This window comes from Podarcis muralis, chromosome 2 (genome assembly GCF_964188315.1).
Source record: "Podarcis muralis chromosome 2, rPodMur119.hap1.1, whole genome shotgun sequence".
Classification (NCBI taxonomy): Eukaryota; Metazoa; Chordata; class Lepidosauria; order Squamata; family Lacertidae; genus Podarcis; species Podarcis muralis.
In genome coordinates, this window is record NC_135656.1 from 108,102,713 (window position 1) to 108,127,708 (window position 24,996).

The following is a 24,996-nucleotide window of genomic DNA, read 5'->3' on the forward strand; positions in this document are numbered from 1 at the left end:
CTTGCAGGCCCTGCGGAAGGATGTCAGGTCCCGCAGGGCCCTGGTCTCTTGTGACAGAGCGTTCCACCAGATTGGAGCCGCAGCCGAGAAGGCCCTGGCTCTAGCTGAGGCCAGCCTAACCTCTCTGAGGCCTGGGACCTGTAACCATCCAGCCACATCTTCCAGACATCTCGCCAGTGTGTCTGGGGCCGAGTCAGGATGGCCATCCATCAACAGATAGAGTTGGGTGTCATCAGCATACTGATGGCAACCCAGCCCAAAACTCCGGATATTATTATTATGCTTAATTGAATAGCAGTTCCCAGAAGCCACCGGAGGGGAGAGATGCTCTTGGGCTCCCATCCTCCTTGCAGGCTTGGCCACCATGAAGAAGGTCCTGAGATTCCTGCATTGCAGGGGGTTGGACTAGATGACTCTCAGGGTCCCCTTCCATCTCTACGATTCTATGATTCTAACAGGGTGCGGGACTAGATGGGCTTGATCAAACTACAGGGCTCTTCGTGTGGTGTGTGTGTGAGAGAGTGAGAAAGAACGTAGCTTCAGGGAGAGGCCCCTGTCTCTTCTTTGCAAAGAGGCTAAATAAGTTGCACCCCCCCCCCCCCCGCGGCTTCCCTGCCTGCTCTCTCTCCACCCCCGGGGTACAAATAAATTATTATTATTATTATTATTATTATTATTATTATTATTATTATTATATTAACAGGGACTAGATGGGCTTGAGCAAACTACAGGGCTCTTCATGTGATCTGTCTGTGCATGCAGAAGAACGTTTTCCTGATTTGTGTCTCTGTGTGTGTGTGTGTGTGTGTGTGTGTGTGTGTGTGTGTGTGAAAGAGAGAGAGAACCTTCAGGGAGAGGCCCCTGTCTCTTCTTTGCAACGAGGATGAATCAGCTGCAATACCCCCACACTTGACCCACCGCTTCCCTGCCTGCTCTCTCTCCTCCCCCAACCCCAGTTCCATGGGTATTGCATTGCACAGCACAACCCGCCCCCCAAGCTTGCTGCACCCCGAGGCGCTTTGCACTCACCGGATTCCTTGCAGGACAAGGGCAGAGGGGGTGGGTCAGCTGTTCCGCTTAAGCCGGGCCCCCTTTCCCAAATCAGTATCGAGCAGCCCCTCCCCCAGCAGCTTCCACTCTCTGGCTTTAACCCTTAAGGCAATGAGCATCTGTTCCCTGTACTCAAAGCCCAGCTTCCCTCCCTTCTCTCCCCATTGGCTGGGTACTGCAAGGCTTTCCCCTTACAATTATCCTGCCTCCCAGGCGGGGGCTCCCATTCCCGCCCCCGCTGCCCAGGGGCGCTGCTGCTGCCAGGATTTCGGGTGAGTGCAAAGCCAGCGGCGGGGAAGGAGGGAAGGGGCTTGGCAAGGGGTGGGGGGTCCAGGATGAGAAGCCCCGGGACGGGGAGAAGAAGAGAAGGGAGGAAAGGGAGATGTTTCTCTTAATGGGGCCTTGAAGGTGGAGGGGGGGGAGGGGTTTCCACTGTGGAAAGAGAGAAGCTTCCTCCTGCCTTGATCTGGTCCAAAGGGAGTTGCAGGGAAGGAGGCGGGAAAGGTGAGAGGGTTGGGCATTGCAGACCAGCCTCGCCATAGTAGTAATAATAGTAATAGTAATATGATATTTATACCCCCCCCCCATTTTCTGGGTTTCCCCAGCCACTCTGGTCGGCTTCCAAGAAAATAAGAAACACCAAAAATATCCAAGTCTTCTGTTTTGTAGAGGAGATGGGGACATGGATTGCTGGATGGCAGAGGGAGAAAGAGGGGAAGATGGGGAGGAAAACAAAGGCAAGGGGGCCTGGCAGGAAGAAGGAAGGGCTGAGGCCTCCTCCAAAGAGCTCTTTGTTCCTTGAACTCCTTGCATAAAGTAGTGGGGGGAAAGGGCCGGATTGAGGTTTGATGAGGCCCTAAGCTACTGGAGGTAAAGGGACCCTTTATATGTCCAGCTGTCCTTTGTCAACAGCAGATTGTCGCGGTTTTTTGTGTTGAATATAGGCTGTATGGTAATTTATGGACCTAATAGGTATCTAAAACCATTTGCACATAACAGAGTATGTATTTTCTCAAGGTAATTGTTGAACTGAAATACAATTATAAAGTATATTAATAGTGAAATAATTATTAAGCTGTAACTTAAAATGATTTTGTTATTCATAACAAACAATATTGCCATAATAGTCCACATTTCTTCATTGGGACAGCAGACCTTTGTACAGTGGTACCTCGCAAGACGAATGCCTCGCAAGACAAAAAACTCGCTAGACGAAAGGTTTTTCCGTTTTCGATTTGCCTCGCAAGACGAATTTCCCCTATGGGCTTGCTTCGCAAGACGAAAACGTCTCGCGACTTTGTTTTCTTTGTCTAAAAACAAAGACATGTTTTGTTTATAAAGTTAATTTATTTTCCCTTCAATTTTTGAACTGCTCTTTACAGTATGTGTGACTTTAAAGAGCAGTTAATAAACTGTTGTTGTACCAAATTTGGCTTTGTTTGGACTTTTTTTGACCATAGGAACGCATTAATTGATTTTCAATGCATTCCTATGGGATTTCGTGCTTCGCAAGACGAAAAATTCGCTAGACGACAAAAATTGCGGAACGAATTAATTTCGTCTTGCGGGGCACCACTGTACCCTGTTACACTTAGTGAGTGTAAAAGAGACAGTATTTCTAGTAATATGTCGCAATTTTAAATAATAGCAATACTATACACACCTGTACATTAATATTATTTTACAAGACTAATTGTATTAATGCATCTACCCAATACCCATTCAACTGTATAATTTTATCATGATTCATTGTGTACTGTGTATACAAACAGTACACAAACATGATCGAAATTAAAATACTTTCTTGCCTTTGCCAAAGCAAAGTCACTGAGGATATCATCAAATGATAAACTGCTTAGCTTGTCACTTTCTATGTACATGAGGCTGAAGTAACATAATTTATCTTGAGACATTGTTGTTCCAAATTCATTTTTTATCCTCTTCAGTCAAGAAACGGATCTTTACAAATGGCAATTTGCAATCATCATTCAGAGGAACATTCTCAGAATTGCTTCTACATTATGGAATGCTGATTGGACACTTCCTTCCAGTAGCACCTTAAAGACCAACTAAGTCAGTTCTTGGTATGAGCTTTCGTGTGCATGCACATTTCTTCAGAAGTGTATCTGAAGAAGTGTGCATGCACACGAAAGCTCATACCAAGAACTTACTTAGTTGGTCTTTAAGGTGCTACTGGAAGGAATTTTTTTTGTTTTGACTATGGCAGACCAACACGGCTACCTATCTGTGATTGGACACTGTTGTTTTTCTTTAGTCACTTAGTCGTGTCTGACTCTTTGTGACCCCATGGACCAGAGCACGCCAGCCACTCCTGTTTTCCACTGCCTCCTGCAGTCTGGTCAAACTAATGTTAGTAGCTTTGAGAGCACTGTCCAACCATCTCGTCCTCTGCATATAAGTGAGATTAGCAAGGAGACAATATACAGCCTTGCCATACTCCTTTCCCAATTTTGAGCCAATCAGTTGTTCCATATCCAGTTCTAACTGTTGCTTCTTGTCCCACATAGAGATTTCTCAGGAGACAGATGAGGTGGTCAGGCACTCCCATTTCTTTAAGAACTTGCCATAGTTTCCTGTGGTCCACATTGTCAAAGGCTTTTGCGTAGTCAATGAAGCAGAAGTAGATGATTTTCTGGATTTCTCTAGCTTTCTCCCTAATCCAGTGCATGTTTGCAATTTGATCTCTGGTTCCTCTGCCCCTCCAAAATCCAGCTTGTACTTCTGGGAATTCTCGGTCTGCGTACTGCTTAAGCCTGCCTTGTAGAATTTTAAGCCTGCCTTAAAGAATTTTGACTGGGAGCGGCTACTGAAAGACCTACAATGGCTCCCAGTACGTTTCCGAGCACAATTCAAAGTGTTTGTGTTGACCCTTAAAGCCCTAAATGGCCTCAGCCCAGTATGCCTGAAGGAGCGTCTCCACCCCCATCATTATGCTCAGACGGTGAGGTCCAGCGCTGAGGGCCTTCTGGCAGTTCCCTCATTGCAAGAAGCAAAGCTACAGGGAACAAGGCAGAGGGCCTTCTCGGTAGTGGCGCCCGCCCTGTGGAACGCCCTCCCATCAGATGTCAAAGAGATAAACAACTACCTGACATTCAGAAGACATCTTAAGGCAGCCCTCTTCAGGGAAGTTTTTAATGTGTGACATTTTAGCGTATTTTTGGTCTCTGGAAGCCGCCCAGAGTGGCTGGGGAAACCCAGCCAGGTGGGCGGGGTACAAATAAATTATTATTATTATTATTATTATTATTATTATTATTATTATTATTATTATTATTATTATTAGCATAACCTTGCTAGCGTGTGAAATGAGCACAGTTGTGTGGTAGTTGGAGCATTCTTTGGCGCTGCCCTTTGGCATTGCGTTCTAGACTGATCTTCTCTGTTCCTCTGGCCACTGCTGAGTTTTCCAAACTTGCTGGCATATTGAGTGTAGCACCTTCACAGTATCATCTTGCAAGATTCCGCTGGAATGTCATCACTTCCACTGGCCTTGTTATTAGCAGTGCTTTCTAAGGCCCATTTGACTTCACTCTCCAGGATGTCTGGCTCAAGGTTATCAGTCACACTATCTGGGGTGTATGGGACATCCATATCTTCCTGGCATAATTCCTCTGTGTATTCTTGCCACCTCTTTTTGATGTCTTCTGCTTCTGTTAGGTCCTTACCACTTTTGTCCTTTATTATGGTAATCTTTGCATAAAATCTTCCTTTAATATCTCCAATTTTCTTGAACAGATCTCTGTTTTTTCCCCATTCTATTGTTTCCCTCTATTCTTGGCACTGCTCGTTTAAGAAGTCCCTTTTGTCTCTCCCTGCTATTTGTTGGAAGTCTGCATTCAGTTACCTGTATCTTTAACTATCTCCCTTGCATTTTGCTTGCCTTCTGTCCCCCACGGTTTGTAAAGCCTCATTGGACAACCACTTTGCTTTCTTGCATTTCCTTTTCATTGGGATGGTTTTCATTGCTGCCTCCTGTATGATGCTTCGAGCCTCCATCCATAGTTCTTCAGGCACTCTGTCCACCAAATCTAAATCCTTAAATCTGTTCCGCTTTTCCACTGTGTATTCATAAGGGATTTGATTTAGATTGTATCTTATTGGACCAGTGGTTTTCCCTCCTATCTACAGTTTAAGTTTGAATTTTGTTATAAGAAGCTGATGATCTGAGCCACAGTCAGCTCCAGGTCTAGTTTTTGCTGACTGTATAGAACCTCTCCATTTTTGGCTGCAAAGAATATAATCAATTTGATTTCGATGCTGCCCATCTGGTGATGTGCATGTGTAGAGTCATCTCATGTGTTGTTGGAAAAGAGTGTTTGTTATGACCAGCTTGTTCTCTTGAGAGAACTCTATTAGCCTTTGCACTGCTTCGTTTTAAACTCCAAGACCAAACTTACCAGTTGTTCCTTTTATCTCTTTGACTCCCTACTTATATTCCAGGTTCCTATGCAATATTTTCTTTGCAGCACTGGACTTTGCTTTCACTTCCAGGCACACCCGCAAGTGAGCGACCTTTTGGCTTCTGCCCAGCCACTTCATCAGCTCTGGATCTACTTGTACTTGTCCTCCGCTCTTCCTCAGTAGCATGTTGGATGCCTTCCTACCTGAGGGGTTCATCTTCCAGCGTCATAACTTTTATACGACCATGGAGTTTTCTCTTCAGGGATACTGGCGTGGCTTGCTGGTTCCTGCTCCAGGTGGATCATGTTTAGCCAAAACTCTCCACTTTGACCTGTCTGTCTTGGGTGGTCATGCATGACATAGCTCGTAGCGTCTTTGAGTTATTCAAGCCCCTTTGCCATGACAGGGCAGTGATCCATGAAGGACATGGTTATTAAATATTACTTGGTCCTGATTCAGATTATCATGTTCATGGCTTTGACTCCTCCCCCCCCATTTAACTTATTTTATTGGTTTTCACGTATTACTTTACAATACAGATATACCAAAGCCAACACCAATTTCTCCCCACCCCCCATACATTTACATTTCTATTTCCTCAGTCCATCATATTATTCTTTTCTCCTTCCTCCCACTTCCCTCCGCCCCCACTCGATTTCCTCCACATTCCACACTTTACAATAATCTTTTCATTCTACAGCCTTCTCAAATCATCTACATATTCTTAGTATCTTTGCTTACTAATTATTCTTCTATCCAGTACTTCACATTTTAATCTCGGCATATTAGCATATCTTTTTTTGAGCAATATTTTGCCATATATTCATCAAAACATTTCCACTCCTTTTTAAATTTTTGATTCAACTGATTTCTTATTGTAGCAGTTAATTTTGCCAGAATTAAATATTCATTTAATTTACAAATCCATTCCTCCTTTGTGGGTATAGTATATGGCTTCCACCTAGCAGCAATCACTATTCTAGCAGCATACGAAAAATTCTCTCTCCCCCCCCCCCCCCGTGGTATCTCATCATCTGTCAATCCAAGGAGATATGTCTCTGGTTTGTTTGTTTTTGATATTTTCAACATCTTTAGTTCTTCATGTACTACTATCCAAAATTTCTTAATTTCCTCACAACTCCACCACATATGTGGTCCAGGCAGTGGTATTTATATAATTTCAAACAAAGCATTTCTATTTCAACCAATCATATACATCAGAGATGTCCAAGCGCTGGACCGCAATTGACAGGTAGACCTCTGTGTTGTTTTGGGTCGATTATGAGACCTTTGAAGGCCCCGCCCCCTTTCCGCAAGAACTTCTGCATATGCTCCTATTTCTGTTTTTGCTTGTTTTAATGTTTGTTGTTGCAAAAAGAATTAAATTTTTCTTGCATCCCCCGCCTCCTTAAAAAAGTCCCTTTGCAGTTGCACGTTCCTGATATTCATCATTACCTCATTTTATTATAATACACATGCGTAACAAGCGCTTGCAATTTCTGCTGATTTAGTTTTGATTCCCACAGCATTCTGTTACATTGTGTTCGTGTGCATGTTGGAAACCTGTGTTACATGCAGCCATTTGCATCATATAGCAACTCATGTTCCAGCTTTCAGCTGTATCTTTGTGATTCTCCTATTAGCTGTATTTCTGCCCTAATTGGGGGGTGGCAACTTGCAAAATAATCAGTTTCATAAAGCACAGGCTACCATAACTTCTGTATTAGAAGCACACTCAAGGATTTAAAGGGGTAGACGTTATCACATTTATTGTGGCCCTTTGGGCAACTGCCACAAGGCCACTACTGCCCATACCATGCCAGCCTTAGGAAGGGAGAAGGGGCAGGCAGACGGAAGGAATTGCCAAAGGTGTTTGAAAATGGGTGGAGGCTCTTGGGAAGCGGGTGCCCAATAGGGGATTCTACAGGGTCAAAAAAATCCCTGCAGGGGCTCTGAGACTCCCTTGACTTCTTCCTTCCTCCCAGGAAGCTACAACTTGCCTTGGCTTATTTGCTCCTCAAGAAGTTGAACCTCCAAACCTGGTCAGGATGGACGGAGGAAGATGGACAGCTGACCTGCTCAAGCTGTCTCCTGCATCCCTCCCTACGACCTCTGATCATCCCCTCCGAGGACCCGAGGAGAAATCTGTTGAGTTCCAGGGGGGAGGAGATGGGGACATGGATGGCTGGATGGTGGAGGGAGAAAGAGGAAAAGATGCAGAGGAGAGGAAAGGCAGGAAGAAGGAAGGAAGGAAGGAAGGAAGGAAGGAAGGAAGGAAGGAAGGAAGGAAGGGGTGAGGCCTTCTCTAAAGCAGCTCTTTGTTTTTGGAATCCCTTTCATAAAGTCGTGGGGGCAGATTTTCTTCCTCTATGCTTTTAAATCTCTGGTGTTATTTCCAGTGCAGGATTAAGTGACGATAATGATGTTGCACACCAATCCAGAAAAATGGGTGAAGGGGCTATGGAAATGCTTCCCGTCATTATTTATACTTCATATATTTAAATAGTTTATATTACTTTTATTTTTTTAAAGACTGGGTCAGAGTGATACATTCCACTAGCATCAAAATACAGTAGATGCATGCACCTCCCCAGTTTGGTGGGCTTTTCGGACAAAGGACCTGTTATCGTGACACACAATACCTGTGGCTGGAGGCTCTACACATAGGATTGGGCATATGAAGACCAAGGGTGGCCGGTATTATAAGCAAATTGTGTAAACTTGCCAGTCTTACAGCCAGGGGTTATGTGTGAGAGTGGGTGAGTGGGATAATAATTTATAGAGCGCCTCTAATTCTGTCCCTCCATAAGCTTACATGGAGATACAGTGGTACAACCTTGGTACAAATTTCAAAATCAGTGCACAAAACCAACAAAGAGACTCACGGGTTTATAGTGGCACCAGCTTTCCTAATCAAGAGTCCACTTTGTCAGATTGCAGCCCACAAAACCTTAGTTCATAATACCTTTATGAGCCTTTTAGGGCTGCAAAATATGAGTAAACAGAAGTACACGAGACAAGTGACTGCCAGCAACTAGGATAGCTTGAAAAAAATGGATTAGGCTGGTGTCTGTGCTCTGCGCTTGCGGTCCTAGGCAATAATGCCTCATTATACTAGTTTCTGGAAAGCACAGGAGGGCAGAGGGCTCTTGGCCTGAAATCTTGCTTGCTGGCTTTTGCTTGGCCACTGTGAAAACAGGATGCTGGACTAGGTGGGCCTTTACCCAATCCAGCAGGCTCTGTTTAGGTTCTAATATGTTGCAATATGTTTACAGTTACATGTAGCATAAGAACACTATAGTTTTACTTCTTACTCGTAGGGGAGACTGCTGTTGGAGCCTGAGATAATTTCCTCACTTGAAAAAGAAAAAGACAGATATTTCTTATAAGCCAGTCTTATAAGCCAGTTCCACCGTAGATCTCTATTATAACATGATGGTGCTTTCTTAAGTGTGAATGGAGTGATCATGGGTTGCTCTTGCCATTATCTCATCTTTAGTCCTAAAAATTTGGAACATGGAGACAATGGACAATGGAGTGAAAATAAGAGAAGGTGCACATGGGAATTCACATGTGTTCAGTTCCTTTTTTGTCTTTCTTAAAAGTCTAACAGGATTCTCTCCCCCCCACTCCCAAACAGGTGAGGAAGATGACGGTCAGAATTCTGCGGAGGCATCTGTGAATTCATTAGGGAGAACAAAGAAACAGTTTAAATGCAGGGAATGTGCTTTAGTCACTGTGGAAGAATGAGGATACACCAACAAACTCACACAGGAGAGAAACCATTTGAATGTATGGAATGTGGAAAGAGCTTCAGTGCAAGTGGTAACATGAGAAGACATCAAGGAACTCATACAGGGGAGAAACCGTTTGAATGCATTGAATGTGGACAGAGCTTCAGTCGTAGTGGAGCCCTTAGAACACATCAACGAACTCACACAGGGGAGAAGCCGTTTGAATGTATGGAATGTGGAAAGAGCTTCAGTCGTAGTGGAGTCCTTAGAATACATCAACGAACTCATACAGGGGAGAAACCATTTAAATGCATTGAATGTGGAAAGAGCTTCAGTCGTAGTGGAGTCCTTAGAAGACATCAACGAACTCACACGGGGGAGAAACCATTTAAATGCATTGAATGTGGAAAGAGCTTCAGTGAAAGTGGTCACCTTAGAAGACATCAACAAACTCACACGGGGGAGAAACCATTTAAATGTATTGAATGTGGACAGAGCTTCAGTCGTAGTGGAGACCTTAGAATACATCAACGAACTCACACAGGGGAGAAACCGTTTGAATGCATTGAATGTGGACAGAGCTTCAGTCGTAGTGGAGCCCTTAGAACACATCAACGAACTCACACAGGGGAGAAACCGTTTGAATGTATGGAATGTGGAAAGAGCTTCAGTCAAAGTGGAGACCTTAGAATACATCAACGAACTCACACAGGGGAGAAACCATTTAAATGCATTGAATGCATTGAATGTGGAAAGAGCTTCAGTCAAAGTGGAGACCTTAGAATACATCAACGAACTCACACAGGGGAGAAACCATTTAAATGCATTGAATGCATTGAATGTGGAAAGAGCTTCAGTCAAAGTGGAGCCCTTAGAATACATCAACGAACTCATACAGGGGAGAAACCGTTTGAATGTATGGAATGTGGAAAGAGCTTCAGTCGTAGTGGAGTCCTTAGAATACATCAACGAACTCACACAGGGGAGAAACCATTTAAATGCATTGAATGTGGAAAGAGCTTCAGTCAAAGTTGTGACCTTAGAAGACATCAACGAACTCACACAGGGGAGAAACCATTTAAATGTATTGAATGTGGAAAGAGCTTCAGTGAAAGTGGTCACCTTAGAAGCCATCAACGAACTCACACAGGGGAGAAACCATTTAAATGCATTGAATGTGGAAAGAGCTTCAGTGAAAGTGGTCAACTTAGAATACATCAACGAACTCACACAGGGGAGAAACCATTTAAATGCATTGAATGTGGAAAGAGCTTCAGTCGTAGTGGAGTCCTTAGAATACATCAACGAACTCACACGGGAGAGAAACTATTTAAATTCATTGAATGTGGAAATAGCTTCAGTCACAGTGGAAACCTTAGAAGACATCAACAAACACACGGGGGAGAAACCATTTCAATGCATTGAATGTGGAAAGAACTTCAGACATAGTGGATACCTTAGAATACATCAACGAACTCATACGGCAGAGAAACCATTTAAATGTATTGAATGTGGAAAGGGCTTCAGACGGAGTGCAGACCTTAATATTTATAAGCGAATTCACCCAGGTGACGAGCCATATCAATGTATGCAGTGTTCCACTCAAGGTTCACTCATTACTTCACATCAAGAAACTCATATAGGCGGATATCAATTTTAAGTACATGGAACCCATGTGATGTTTTGGTGTTTGTGTTTAAATTTTTATACACATATATATGTATTAAACTAATGAAGATCACATGTGCTAAATGTACAAAGTAAGTTGCAAGTTGTTGCTAGATAAACAGGGGGAGAGTGTGAATCTGGAATGCTCAAGGTGTGTGATGAATCTGTTGAGTTTTGACTGCCAAAATGATGGGCTGCCCTTGTCCTGTGGATGAGCATCTGTCAGGCTTCAGGGAATTGGCTTCCTTCCCCGTTGGCCATAGATAAGCAGAACAAATGAAAAGGAGTCTTCTTACCAGTTAGGAACTTTAATGATCCCAGCAAGCGAAGAAAGAACCCGTCTTTTAGGAATGGCAGTGCTCCCAATGAAGAGGTCCACCCCCTCACATCCCTAGTCACCCCGTCACTTCTGCGTCTCGTAATCTTAGCTAGTTCCCTCTGTGTTTTCAGTCCTGCCACTTTCGCAGCTCTCCCCTACCTTGGGGAAAGCAGATGGATGCTTCCTTGCAAGGCTAGTTTTTGTTTCTCCTGAGTGTGCGCCTGTAATTAGCGAGCGTGCTTTTAACTGGAGTGCATCCCTTTGTCTTGGAGTGCAAGATGATTCAGGAGGCCTTAGAGCGAAGCACGTGTATCGCACATGTGCCTTGAGAGCAATGGTGGAGGGACGGTCGGGGTGCTTAAAAGTAGGCTGTTGTTTTGTTAGGGGAGGTGTCTTAGCGGCGTCGAACAGGAAGAGCCAACCGCGCCTACAGGATACGTGTGCTTTCTACTCTGATTTGGAAGATGGGCAGTGGAAGTGGCACATGCTTGTGCTAAAAGCAGATCTAATGAAGATTAAGTTAATGGCAACCTTTTTTTAAATTCATATTCTTTATTGATTAAAAAAAATTGCATGTCTATACAAATATTATGTACTATCTCTTAACAGGTAGAAAATAAGAGAATAATATAATATAGAAAATTTATAAATAAAAAATAAATATGTAACAAAGGTAAGAAACCAAGAAATAATAATAATAAAAAAGACAAAGTTATTTACATAGTAAAAGTACTCAACGACACAATCTCCCATCCTTCTCATTATACTGTTTCATATAACATTCTTTTTTTCCAAATAATTTTTATTAACAGGCCAATCAAATCACATGAATTCCAAATTACACAGCCAAATTTTTAATTTTCTGTTGACGGTACCCATGCTTCGAGCTCAAAATGGGATCCAAACATCTCTCTTGCTGCTGTTTTAATGTACACAGCTCTGTACAAACAGTATTCACAGTTCTGTTCAATCTTCTCTTTGTTATTTTCCTCATCGATATAACATTTTTTTTTACACAGGCTTACATTATGTAATATAATTTCTTTCTGCTTTGTATTCATTCCTTTGATCTTTTTCTTTACAAATATCACTCAATTTCTGCTCATATGGAGTTATTTGTACAATAAAGTTTTACATAATTCTTAAATGTTATCCATTCTCTAGTTGTTTTTTGTTTCCATATTCCTCTAACTGATGTCGTCAGTTTTGCTAATAAGATGAGTATCTGCCAATCTGTAATCTCTGGGAGCCTTTCATTTCTCCTTGCTATAAGGGTTCTAGCTGCTGTTATACAATAGATAAAGAATGATCTTATAACTTTTTAAATTTCTGATGGTAATATACCAAGTAGCGATATCTTTGGCGTTGTTTTTTTAAAAAGTAATTTTAAATAGTTTCTTAAACTCGTTATAAATATCATTCCAGTATTTGCCAATAACTACACAGATCCACCTGAGTGACGCGGGTGGCTCTGTGGGTAAAACCTCAGTGCCTAGGACTTGCCGATCGTCAGGTCGTCAGTTCGAATCCCCGTGACGGGGTGAGCTCCCGTTGCTCGGTCCCAGCGCCTGCCAACCTAGCAGTTTGAATGCACCCCCAGGTGCAAGTAGATAAATAGGGACCGCTTACTAGCGGGACGGTAAATGGCGTTTCCGTGTGCTGCACTAGCTCGCCAGATGCAGCTTGTTACGCTGGCCACGTGACCCGGAAGTGTCTCCAGACAGCGCTGGCCCCCGGCCTCTTAAGTGAGATGGGCGCACAACCCTAGAGTCAGACACGGCTGGCCCGTACGGGCAGGGGTACCTTTACCTTTACACAGGTCCACCACATATGATAGTATGACCCCTCCTCTTTTAAACATCATGTTGATGTTTTCACTTTATACATTTTAGCAAGCTTTTTGGGGGTAAGATGCCATCTATATACCACTCCCTGCAAGGCCTTTCCCACGTGGCCTAGGGGGCAGGGCCCAGACTCACCCAGCCCAACTATGTGAAATATGTATTCTGTAGTTGACCTCCTTTGTAATGTTTTACTTTGAAATCTTTTAAGATAATATTTTAGTTTTCTGTTATGTTGCTTTGAATGTATACTCTATACAGTAGTAAGTTGGGATAAAAACACCTCGGGTGACAAACACTTCAGGTTACAAACTCCACTAACCCAGAGGTAGTACCTCAGGTTGAGAACTTTACCTCAGGATGAGAACGTAAATTGCACGGCGGCAGCGGGAGGCCCCATTAGCTAAAGTGGTACCTCAAGTTAAGAACAGTTTCAGGTTAAGAATGGACCTCCAGAACCAATTAAGTTCTTAACCCGAGGCACCACTGTATTTCACTCTTTTCAAATTGTTTTATTTATGTTTTATTGATTTAATATGCTGTAAACCGCTTTGAGGTTTTTCTTAAAAATATAAAGCAGTATAGAAATGAAATAAATAATAATAATAATATAGAGCAGGCATATCCAACATGGGGTTGCTCACATGTTGGGCAACAACTCTTATAATCCTCAGCCCGTAGGGCCAAGTTTGATGGAAGTTGTATTTCAAAAGCTCAGGGGTTTAAAATCTCATGTTTCTTACTGAGGCATCTGATCAAGGCCTGTATTTTAAAATGAGCTTAAAGATTTGCAAATGTTTCGTGCCAGGCAGAAAACCAGCTGGCTTTGGCAGATGTTTATCTTCCTGAACAGGGCCCCCCTGATTTATAGCAGGAGACAAAATTCTCAAAGTTGTAAAAGGGAATTACAGGCTGGAAGCAAAGGTTACACTGACCCTACATATTACAGAATACAATCAAGCTGCAAAAACACTAATTAAAGTTGGTAAATAGTAAGATAATACCATGTGCCTTCCATCAGACTAGCCACATTTTCCTAAGGTTAAAGGGCAAGAGCTAATGGGAAAAGCAGCTGGCTGGAAAAGGGGGGGTGTAAACTGAAGAGGCTTTCTTTTGAGGCTGTAAACTGAGTTCCTTTTTTACCTTGCAAAGGCCTATTCTTCTAAAAAGCTATCTATGTTAATGTATGAGATTTGTTGGCTTAAATGTAACTATGCAAAGGATTTAGAAAGTAAGAAATGTTAGATTCTTATGTTAGATTCTTATTTCATTGATGGTGTATGAGAATGTGAACCCAAGATCTCTGTAAGACCATGAGCCATCTGTTTTAGCCATCTGTTTTGGAATGGAGGGGAAAGGGGCAAAAGGTGATCTGGTAATTAAGGTGCCTTGTCGAGGCAAATGTAAGATATATGGCTACTTGTTTGCCATTTATGGATAGAAGGAAATATAGCTCTTTGTCTCCCATAAAAGGTAATAGGAAATGGGTGTATCTTTTATGATTGGTTCTAGCAAACAGCCAATAGGAATTTCAACCAGGCTGATTGGACAGAGGCAGCCAAAGGAGGAGCAAGGGGGCTGAGGAAATATAAGTGCTGACCATCAGGGCTGGAGTGTGCAGAGCTTTGGTAACCATATACCACTGTGTCTATCATTTATTTGTCTGACAAATAAATTATTTTAATTTCTATTGCTGCGTTGAATATTTCATTCCAGCTAAGCGTTGACCACATGCAGGGTGCTACATTACAACTTGTCATCATGAATAATTTTAGGTAAAACTTTTGTTGATACAGAACTCATTTTTAGCTTCCAGGAGCAGCTGGTCACTTCTGCTTTATAAAGAAACCCAAATATATTGAAACACTTTACATTAAAACCAAATTTCAGAACAGATACAAACATATTTTTTTAAAAAAACCACACACCCTTTTTTTTTTACTTTACAAACCATTATCTTCTCAATCCAAGATTTGCTTTTCATATGTATAAAAATACTTGGTTAGCAACTATTTACAGAAATAAAAAAAAAAGCTACAATAAAAGCATTATCAGCATTTAAAAAGAAATGCTAGTGGTTGTTCAAGGCATTGAGTTACAAATGAAGGCAAAGATCCAACCATTGCTAGGTAGAGCCTGGAGACATAATCCTAGACTCAACCCCTGCCCCCCCCCCACAGCCCGCTTTTGCCTCTAAATGTACTTCGCTATGGCGAAGCGGAGACCCTCGTGAAAAAATCACAGACAGAGGAAGCCTGTGACCGTGGGACTCAGCGGGCACTGTTAGCGCCCCCCCAAACTGTGAAGGGACCTCGCAAGGGGTTCCGGAGCGGGACGGGGTTGGCGCGGTGCTGTGAGTCGATCACTCTTTCCGTGGGGTGAAGCCGCTAAGCTGTTGCCGGAGAGCGCTGACCTTTTTCCTGGGACCATTCGGCTCTTAAACAACTACCCGTGAGTAGGTGAAGTTTTACGAACTTGAGATTAAGGGGGGGGGAGTTTGAATTTGGCACTGAATCGGGAAGGCGCAACCAGGAAGTCTGTCTCCCGGCTTTGTTTAAGATTCTAAAGCAAAGACTTTCAATTCTAATGTGCTGGAGAATGGAACTATAAAGATCTAAATCTGAGCATCAAAGAGAAGAATTCCTCCTCAAGTAAAGAGAGGGGGAAGAGGATAAATTTGACTGTTATCCTTTCATCTGTGGATTTACAAAAAAAACCTATTGAACTCCCGGTAACGGGCTGCCAACCTGTTAGAATTGTCAGGCTGCTTTGAACTGCTACATTGAAACTTGCATTATTTGGAGACATTGTAATTTTGGTAAGATCAACTCTGCAATAAGTCAAAGGTTTTGGAAGGTTTTCTAAGGACTTGCAACTGTTGTTAATTCTTAAGGGACACTTTGAAAGTTGGGAAAGACTGTGACTTTAAAGATAAACATAGTGTCCCCCTAGAGGAACATTGAAACTGTGCATTTACTGGGGGAATTTTCCATCTCTGACTTTGGGGATTTTCCATGGGAAGAGTTGACCGTGGGACTGACCTTGACTCACAGACAGAAGTGGGATGACAGGCAGAACAACAAGGTCATCTAAAACCAAAACACAGCAGCCTAGCATAATTTCTCAGCTACGCAGATCATCTGTTCCCAGTCTTTCTGTGGCACAGGAGGAAGAGTTAGATAAAATTAGGCCTAAAGGAATGGCTTCAGGAGAGGATTTTACCTCGGTGTTAAATAAAATTTATGAAAAATTGGATGGCCTAAGTAAGCAAGTGACTGAACAATCAACTAAAATTGACCAAAACACGGCTAGTATTAATAATTTGAGCCAGCAAGTTAATTTAAACACACAATCTATTGGGAAATTATTGGAAGATACTGCGTCAAACCGTAAAATAGCTGAGGAGGCTAAAGAGAAAGTAGAGGCTGTGCAAGAAATAAAGCCGATGCGTAAACAGATTGGAGAACATCAGGCACTTCTGTCTATGATAGAACTGAAAAATAAAGAGAATAATTTGAGGATCAGGGCAGTACCAGAACTTGAAAAAGAGAATTTAATTGAGTACTTGACACAGGAATTTGCAGAATTTTGGTCTCTGGAAGAGGATAAAGCCTTTAAAATAGTAAGTGCATTCAGACTTGGAAAGGGAGGGAGGAAAATCAAGTCGAGAGACTGTTTGATCTCCCTCAGAACGAAGGAGGAGAGAGATAAGATACTGAGTGTGCACTTTCAGAAGACCTTGGAGATCAAAGACTCAAGAGTGGAAATTTATAAGGATATTCCGAAACATCTACTTGAACTCAGAACTAATTACGGAGATTTAGTGGCCCTATTGAGAAGCAGTAAAATTGTTTTTAGGTGGGAATTCCCCCAGGGGCTGTCTTTTACTTTCAAAGGGAAAAAAGTTAGAATAAGATTAGTTGAAGACAAGGAAAAAATTTTGAGTGATTACGGAGAAGACCTTCAAAAAGGGGATTGAGGAAGAACTAAGAGCCTTAAGATCTGGACCATTAAGCTCTGTACTAGCACCTTTGGGAACTGACAAGTCTGGGAAAGTGATACCACCGTCAAAGGAGGAAGAACTTTTGGGAGCAGTAGGAGGGAAATAGAACTACCACATTATGTCTCTGCAACTATTAAGTTGGAACATTCATGGTTTGAACTCCCCAGAGAAGAGGAGGAAAGTTTTCCATTTATTAAAAAAGGAACAATTGGACTTAATTTGTCTACAGGAAACACGTGTGATTAGGCTACACAGGAAAGTATTGATTAATAAAAGACTGGGCAAGAGTTTATCTCATCGGACAAGGTTAAAAAGAGAGGAGTCGTCATTTATGCGAAAGAAAGCCTATCACCAAAATTTCTTTTTAAAGATGAACAAGGAAGAATTTTGGCAATTGAAATTCAAGCCCAAGGAGAAAAATTTTTGATTTTAGGAATCTATGCACCAAATGAGGGGAAATCGGAGTTTTACAAGAAGTTGCATGAGACAATGTTGGATTATATGGACTACAACAACATCATCATGATGGGAGATATGAATGGAGTGGTATCCACGAACATGGACAAGGCACAGAAACAGTTTGTAACAAAAGAGGGCAGACTACCGAAAACGTTTTTTGAACCGACTGACAATATGGACTTGATTGATATCTGGAGAACTAAGAACCCCCTAGGAAGAGAAGGTACATTCTTTTCTGAAGCCAAAATGACATGGACTAGAATTGACCAAATATGGATAACTAGAGGACTGGCACCTAAGACAAGAAAGGTGGAAATCTGCCCAAAAACTTGCTCCGACCATAATGCTGTAAAGATGGAAATGAAATTAACTCCAATCGGTTCCTTTAGATGGAAGATGAATGACACCTTACTAAGAGACCAAGAGATTATCAAGAAGGCCCAAAAGACTTTGAGACACTATTTCAAAGTAAACTTGAAAACTACGGTTGAAAGAAGAGTAATCTGGGACGCAAGCAAAGCGGTTATGAGAGGGTTTCTGATTCAACAGAATGCAATAAAAAAGAGAACTCAAAATGAGAAAAAAGACAAAATTCTGGAGAAAATAAAAGGAGAGAAGAAATTAAGATCGAAACCAAAGTCACAAGAGATTCTGAGAGAAATGAAGTTATATCAAGTACAATATATGAAACTGATAAATCAGGAAGTAGAATGGAAAATTAAACAGATGAGACAAAAGACATTTGAGTCGGCTAATAAATGTGGAAAACTGCTAGCGTGGCAGTTGAAAAAAAGACAGAAGTTAAATACTATTACAAATCTTGAGATAGAAGGAAAGGACATTCAGAATCCAGTGGAGATTAGAAGGTGCTTCCAGAGATACTTTAAGCAACTTTACACACAAGGGCCACAGAAAGAGACTGACATAGACCAATTTTTAAGAACCAACGGATTACAAAAAATTTCTCAGGAAAAAAGGATAATGCTGAACCACAAAATTACAGAACAGGAGATTGAAGGTGCCATTCAGAATATGCAACTGGGGAAATCTCCAGGGCCAGACGGGTTAACTGCAAAATATTATAAATCTTTGAAAGATTGGTTAATTCAACCATTAAAGCAGGTTTGCAACGAGATTTTGGAGGGGAAGAAGGCGCCTGAGTCGCGGAAATAAGCTTTTATTACACTTATACCGAAAACTGAGTCTGAAAAGACACAACTTAAGAATTACCGCCCCATATTAAATGTGGATTACAAAATTTTTGCTGACATTTTGGCTAATAGATTAAAAAAGGTACTTGTTGAAGAGATACATAAGGACCAAGCTGGCTTTCTCCCAGGTAGACACTTGTCTGACAATACAAGAAATATAATTAACATTTTGGAGAAATTACAAGTGAATATTAATATAAAAGCAGTTTTAATTTTTATTGATGTGGAGAAGGCCTTTGACAATATTTATTGGAAGTTTATGAAGAAAAATCTCCAGGGAATGGGGGTGGGACAAGGGTTTGAAAATGGTATATGTGCAATTTATTCAGAACAAAAGGCCAAATTGATAGTTAATAATGTGGTGACAGAAGAATTCAAGATAGAAAAAGGAACACGACAGGGTTGCCCTATCTCTCCATTACTTTTTATTTCGGTCCTGGAGGTTTTGCTGAACATGATTAGAAGGGACCGTCTGATTAAAGGTATTCAGGTCGGAGTTAAACAATATAAATTGAAAGCTTCTGCAGATGACCTGGTTTTGACGTTACAGGAGCCAGAATCTAGTACGAAAAGGGTATTAGAACTGATTCAAGAATTTGGTCATGTGGCAGGATTTAAGTTGAACAAGTCAAAAACTAAGGTTTTGGAGGAAAATTTAACACCAATGGAAAAAGAAAGGTTTCAGAATGAGACAGGTTTGACTGTGGTTAAGAAAGTGAAATACCTGGGGATTAACATGACAGCAAAAAAATTGAATTTATTCAAAGACAATTATGAGAAATGTTGGTTAGAAGTTAAAAAAGATTTAGAAGTTTGGTCAAAATAGAAGCTTTCCTTGTTGGGTCGAATTGCAGCTATAAAGATGAATGTTTTGCCAAAAATGTTATTTTTGTTTCAAACTTTGCAGATTGTGGACAAGATGGACTGTTTCAAGAAGTGGCAGAGAGATATTTCTAGATTTGTCTGGCAGGGCAAAAAGCCCAGAATAAAATTTAAAATATGACTGATGCAAAGGAAAGAGGTGGGTTTGCCCTGCCAGACATTAAACTTTACTATGAATCAGCAGCATTCTGCTGGTTGAAAGACTGGCTGCTTCTTGAGAACACAGACATTTTGGACTTAGAAGGATTTAACAACGTTTTTGGGTGGCATGCATATTTGTGGTACGACAAGGTTAAAGCACATAAAGCATTTAAAAACCATATTGTCAGGAAAGCATTGTTTAATGTCTGGATAAGAAACAAAGATATATTGGAAAACAAAACCCAAGGTGGCTGTCACCTATGGAAGCAAAGGCTTTGAAAAGACTCAATATGGAGGCCAAATGGCCAAAATATTGGGAGATATTAGAACAAGAAGGAGATATATTGAAATTGCAGTTTCGAGAAACTAAAAGACAAAGTGCGAGATTGGTTGCATTATCATCAAATTAGAGAGGCCTATAATTTGTACAAAAAAATGGGCTTCCAGGTGGAAAAATCAAAATTGGAAACAGAACTGTTAGAACCTAAAACTAAGATACTATCAAGAATGTATAACTTGCTGTTAAAATGGAACACACAGGATGAAACGGTTAAATCAGCTATGATTAAATGGGCGCAAGACATTGGTCATAACATCATGTTTGCTGACTGGGAAAAGTTGTGGACCACTGGTATGAAATTTATGGCATGTAATGCCCTAAGAGAGAATATTATGAAAATGATTTACAGGTGGTACATGACCCCAGTCAAGCTTGCAAAAATTTATCATTTGCCTGATAATAAATGTTGGAAATGTAAAGAAACTGAGGGTACATTCTTTCACCTTTGGTGGACGTGCCTAAAGATTAAGGCTTTCTGGGAAATGATCTATAATGAACTGAAAAAAGTATTTAAATATACCTTCCTTAAGAAACCAGAGGCCTTTCTCCTGGGCATGGTTGGCCAGTTGGTGTCAAAGAAAGATAGAACATTTTTTATGTATGCAACAACAGCAGCAAGAATACTCATCGCAAAGTATTGGAAGACACAAGATTTGCCCACCCTGGAAGAATGGCAGATGCAAGTGATGGACTATATGGAGATGGCAGAAATGACCGGCAGAATCCGAGACCTGGGAGAAGAGTCGGTGGAAGAGGATTGGAAGAAGTTCAAAGTCTACCTGCAGAAACATTGTAAAATTTTTGAATGTTAAAATGATGTTGGATATAAAAATAATATGGCATTAGTGATAAAGTTAAAAAGTGTATGCAAAAATGACTAAAAGAAAAGGGGCGAAAGACTAGAGTAATATTATGTCAAATTTAAATAATATGGCACAAGGGATTAAGTTATAAGGCAGTGTTTCCCAACCTTTTTTGGGCAAAGGCACACTTGTTTCATGAAAAAAAATCTTGAGGCACACCACCATGCCAGATGGGGAAAGGTCACTTTTTACTTATGTAAAAATAATAATAATAATAATAGTAACAGCATAGAAGGTAATGGTTAGGCTAGCATCCCTCTTCCAAATATGCTAGGTTTTTATTTGCAGGGACTGTTCTACATGGGAAAGCATTCAGCACTGTCATTCTCCCATCTGCCATCTGAATTGGTACTATTCTGGGTCAACTTACTCTGCTGCATGTGTAGATGAAAATGGCACCAAGTGTGGGGGAGGGGGCAGAACAGGTTTCAGATACAGGATATTAAGCATACACGTACTTCAGATTGAACTGGTTGCTTGCTTTGCAAGTTTTCATTTCCCAAATGACTGCCTTGGCAAGCGCAATACCTACCAGGCTCAACGCCGGTCTCGTGCTGCCGCTTCCCGCGCTCTCAAGGACCCGGGAGGAGGAAGGCGTGAAGGGAATCCCGAAGGCGCGAAAACCTCACGCATGCGCAGGCCTTCCGCCTGCGACAGCCCAGTAGGCCGGCTGAAGCGAGCGGCGAAGGGATGTGGGAGGGAGGTCGCTCGCCGCCCCGCGTGTGCCTATGTGGGGCACATTACAGCCCCGTGACGTCAGCGCCACGCAGGCAGCCAGGCAGGCAGACGGCGAGAGCCCCGCGCTAGTGTGCCGCGGAACACCGGTTGGGAAACACTGGTCTAATGATGACAATTTGGCCCTCTCTGAAGTGCTTCTCTGCAAGATATGGTAGGGTGTGTTACACAAGTAAACACTTGGAGGGTATGATAAAGAGAGCATTCCAAGAGTGACTTGGGATGCTATGAAGATGCTGCAAAAGTGGGCATGTGATTATTGCACGCCTTAAGCTAATGCTGAATACCCAAGAGTGTACAACTGGACTGCTGAATCCTAACTGGGTGTACTGAAAAGATGCTGGATGAGACCCAGACCAATAGTACCTGCAAAAGCAGCGTTATTAAAAGCAGCTTTCCCTTTGAACATCTTTGTTCAAAGTGCATCTGAAAGCCTAATGACCCACTGGTTCCTTAGGAGTGAGCTTTAATGCAAGGATTTTGATGTTAATCCATGGATCAGATGCGTGTGTGTGGATAATCGCATTGTTGGACAGTCCTTTCTGCCTGTTGGCCGTTAGCCAACGACCCCCTCCTCCGCCTGAATGAAATGTGCCCCGTGGGAGCGTTGGGACATCAGAACCACGAGTTATAGTTATAGGCACGTCCCAGGGCGAAGCAGGTTTGGAGGGAGGGGGGTGCCTAAGAAACTATCGACGGGGTTGGCGAGGCGGCGTTCAGACTGGGCTGCAAACAGCAGCTGTGTAGCCTGGCCATAGGAAAGGCGAGCAGCTCCTTTTATTTCCTCCCTCGCAGCTGATTCCCCTCTCTCCCGCCACCAGATTGTGAAAAGGCTCGGAATTCAGCCTGAGGAAAACCCCAAGTCCCCACATTTCTTTAAAGGGCGATACGAGCCACACGGCAGGCAGGCAGGCAGAGCTGGGATGGGGGTTTCCAGGGGACACGGCAGCTCCTCGAAAGGCTTCTCTCGGCTGCGCTCAATCCTCCTCGGAGAGGATTTCCCCTCCGGTCCCATGCGTTCGTTTGGGGGAGCCCTCCGGCTGCTCCCTCTCCCGCCGCGCAGGAGCGATGCCTCTCTCTGGCTCTCCCTCCGCGCAGGCTGAGGGAGGGAGGGAGGGAGGGGCGCGTGTGACCCGTCTCTGCTGGGAGACCAAACCCAGCGAGGCAGAGTCGCGCGGAGGCGCCCAGGCAGCGCTGCCGGCTGCGAGGAGGAGCGCCAGGCAGCAGCAGGAGGCGCGGCCTCTCCTCGCTGCCCCGCCTCTTGCCGCCCAACTCGCCCGCCTCCCTCCAGGCAACATCTCGCGGCACACCAGGCAACGTCCGGCGGCACACTAGTGTGCCGCGGAACACCGGTTGGGAAACACTGTTATAAGGAATAGGTAAGAATCGATTTAAAAAGAGAAGAAAGATAGGAGACATAATAGAGTGAACTATATAATTATAAATGAGATTTGAAAGAGGGTAAGGATTTGCTGAATTTGATTGGCTAAAGAGGAAGTCAAGAAAGAAGGGTTAAACAAGTATGAAGTTAAAAACTGGATTTTTTCTTTTTTATGTTTTTATTGTCTTTTTTGGGGTATTTTTTCTCTTTTATGTATTATTTTGTATGTCTATTTTCTTTTTCTTTGTTGTATGTATCATAAGTGCTTTTTTTTGTAAAACTTTAATCAACATCTTTCCCCAAAAAAAATCTTTCTGAAGGCCTTGTCTTCTTCAGCCCAGGTAGGCCTTGGAATTCAGAATGCTTTGGAACTGAATTAACGCGACAGAAGCAAGAGGATGGGCAATGAATTCTGATTGCTTGCTTGGAACAGAAATGTATTTGGAAGACACTGTGCTGAAGAGGTATATTTGCAAAAAGCAAAAAAGCCTCACAGCCCACTCCACAAATTAAAGCAATCTTAACAAACTACAGCTCCCAGAATTCTTTGGGGGAAGCCATGACTGTTTAAAGTGGTATAGTGCCCTTGAAGGACAGAGATGCCCTTGAAGGACAGAGATGCCTTTCTAAATCTTGGTTGCCAACCTCATCTCTGGTGCCAAGCCAGGTCTAGAGGTGTGAGACTGCATGTCTGCTGCCACAACTGATTCCTGTATAAAATATACACCACGGTTGGGTTGAAACAGCACTCTTTACACTTACCTGGTTTGCACATGATGTTAATGTGCCAAGGGTGGAGAACTTCAGACCCGGGGGGCCAAATGCACATGTGGTCTGTGGTCCTCTGAATTCACTGCTCTGAATCCATGGCTCTGCTTCGCCCCTTAGCAAGCGGGGATGTACCGTATTTTTCGCCGGACCATAGGACGCACCTAGTTTTCAGGGGGGGAAATCAAGGAAAAAATATGATTTCCCCCTCACCGCAGCTCTGGGAGCAGTGGACAGGCTGCACGCAGCCTGTGCGCTACTCCCAAGACCTTCTCCCTGCTTTTGCGGGAGGTGGCGGAATTCCCCCACCTCCCGCAAAAGCCCACAGGAGCCCCGCGTGACTCCTGTGGGACCCTTCTCCCTCTTTGGGGAAAAGCCCCCAAGAGCTGCGCGCTCTTTAAAGGGTGTGCGGCTCTTGCAGGCTTTTCTGCGAGGTGGGGGAATTCCCCCACCTCCTAGAAAAGCCAGCAAAGCCTTGCAGCCCCTTTAAAGAGCGCACGGCTTTTGCCTGCTTTTGCGGGAGGTGGGAAAATTCCCCCACCTCCTGCAAAAGCCCGCAGGAGGGAGAAGGGACTGACTCGGCCAGTCAGTCCCTTCTCCCTCCTTGGGGAAAAGCCCCCAAGAGCCGCTCGCTCTTTAAAGGGTGCGCGGCTCTTGCAGGCTTTTCTGCGAGGTGGGGGAATTCCCCCACCTCCTAGAAAAGCCAGCAGAAGCCACGGAGCCTCTTTAAAGAGCGCGCAGCTTTTGCCTGCTTTTGCGGAGGTGGGGGAATTCCCCCATCTCCCGCAAAAGCCCGCAGGAGGGAGAAGGGACTGACTCGGCCAGTCAGTCCCTTCTCCCTCCTTGGGGAAAAGCCCCCAAGAGCTGTGCGCTCTTTAAAGGGTGTGCGGCTCTTGCAGGCTTTTCTGCGAGGTGGGGGAATTCCCCCACCTCCTAGAAAAGCCAGCAAAGCCGTGCAGCCCCTTTAAAGAGCGCACGACTTTTGCCTGCTTTTGCGGAGGTGGGGGAATTCCCCCATCTCCCGCAAAAGCCCGCAGGAGGGAGAAGGGACTGACTCGGCCAGTCAGTCCCTTCTCCGTCCTTGGGGAAAAGCCCCCAAGAGCTGTGCGCTCTTTAAAGGGTGCGCGGCTCTTGCAGGCTTTTCTGCGAGGTGGGGGAATTCCCCCACCTCCTAGAAAA

At 43.2% G+C, this 24,996-nt stretch overlaps 2 protein-coding genes across 2 annotated transcripts in view; both read left to right on the forward strand.

Moving 5' to 3' along the window:
- LOC114590148 (uncharacterized) overlaps positions 1-14,724 on the forward strand; it is a 33,704-nt gene extending 18,980 nt beyond the window's left edge. The window contains exon 4 of the mRNA XM_077920828.1: positions 9,319-14,724. Within this exon, the coding sequence (XP_077776954.1) occupies positions 9,319-10,631 (1,313 nt within the window). The 3' untranslated portion in view covers positions 10,632-14,724. The remainder of the gene's footprint in view (positions 1-9,318) is intronic.
- LOC144325904 (uncharacterized) overlaps positions 798-24,996 on the forward strand; it is a 52,246-nt gene continuing 28,047 nt past the window's right edge. The window contains exon 1 of the mRNA XM_077920782.1: positions 798-1,322. The gene's annotated coding sequence lies outside the window, so the exon portion shown is untranslated. The remainder of the gene's footprint in view (positions 1,323-24,996) is intronic.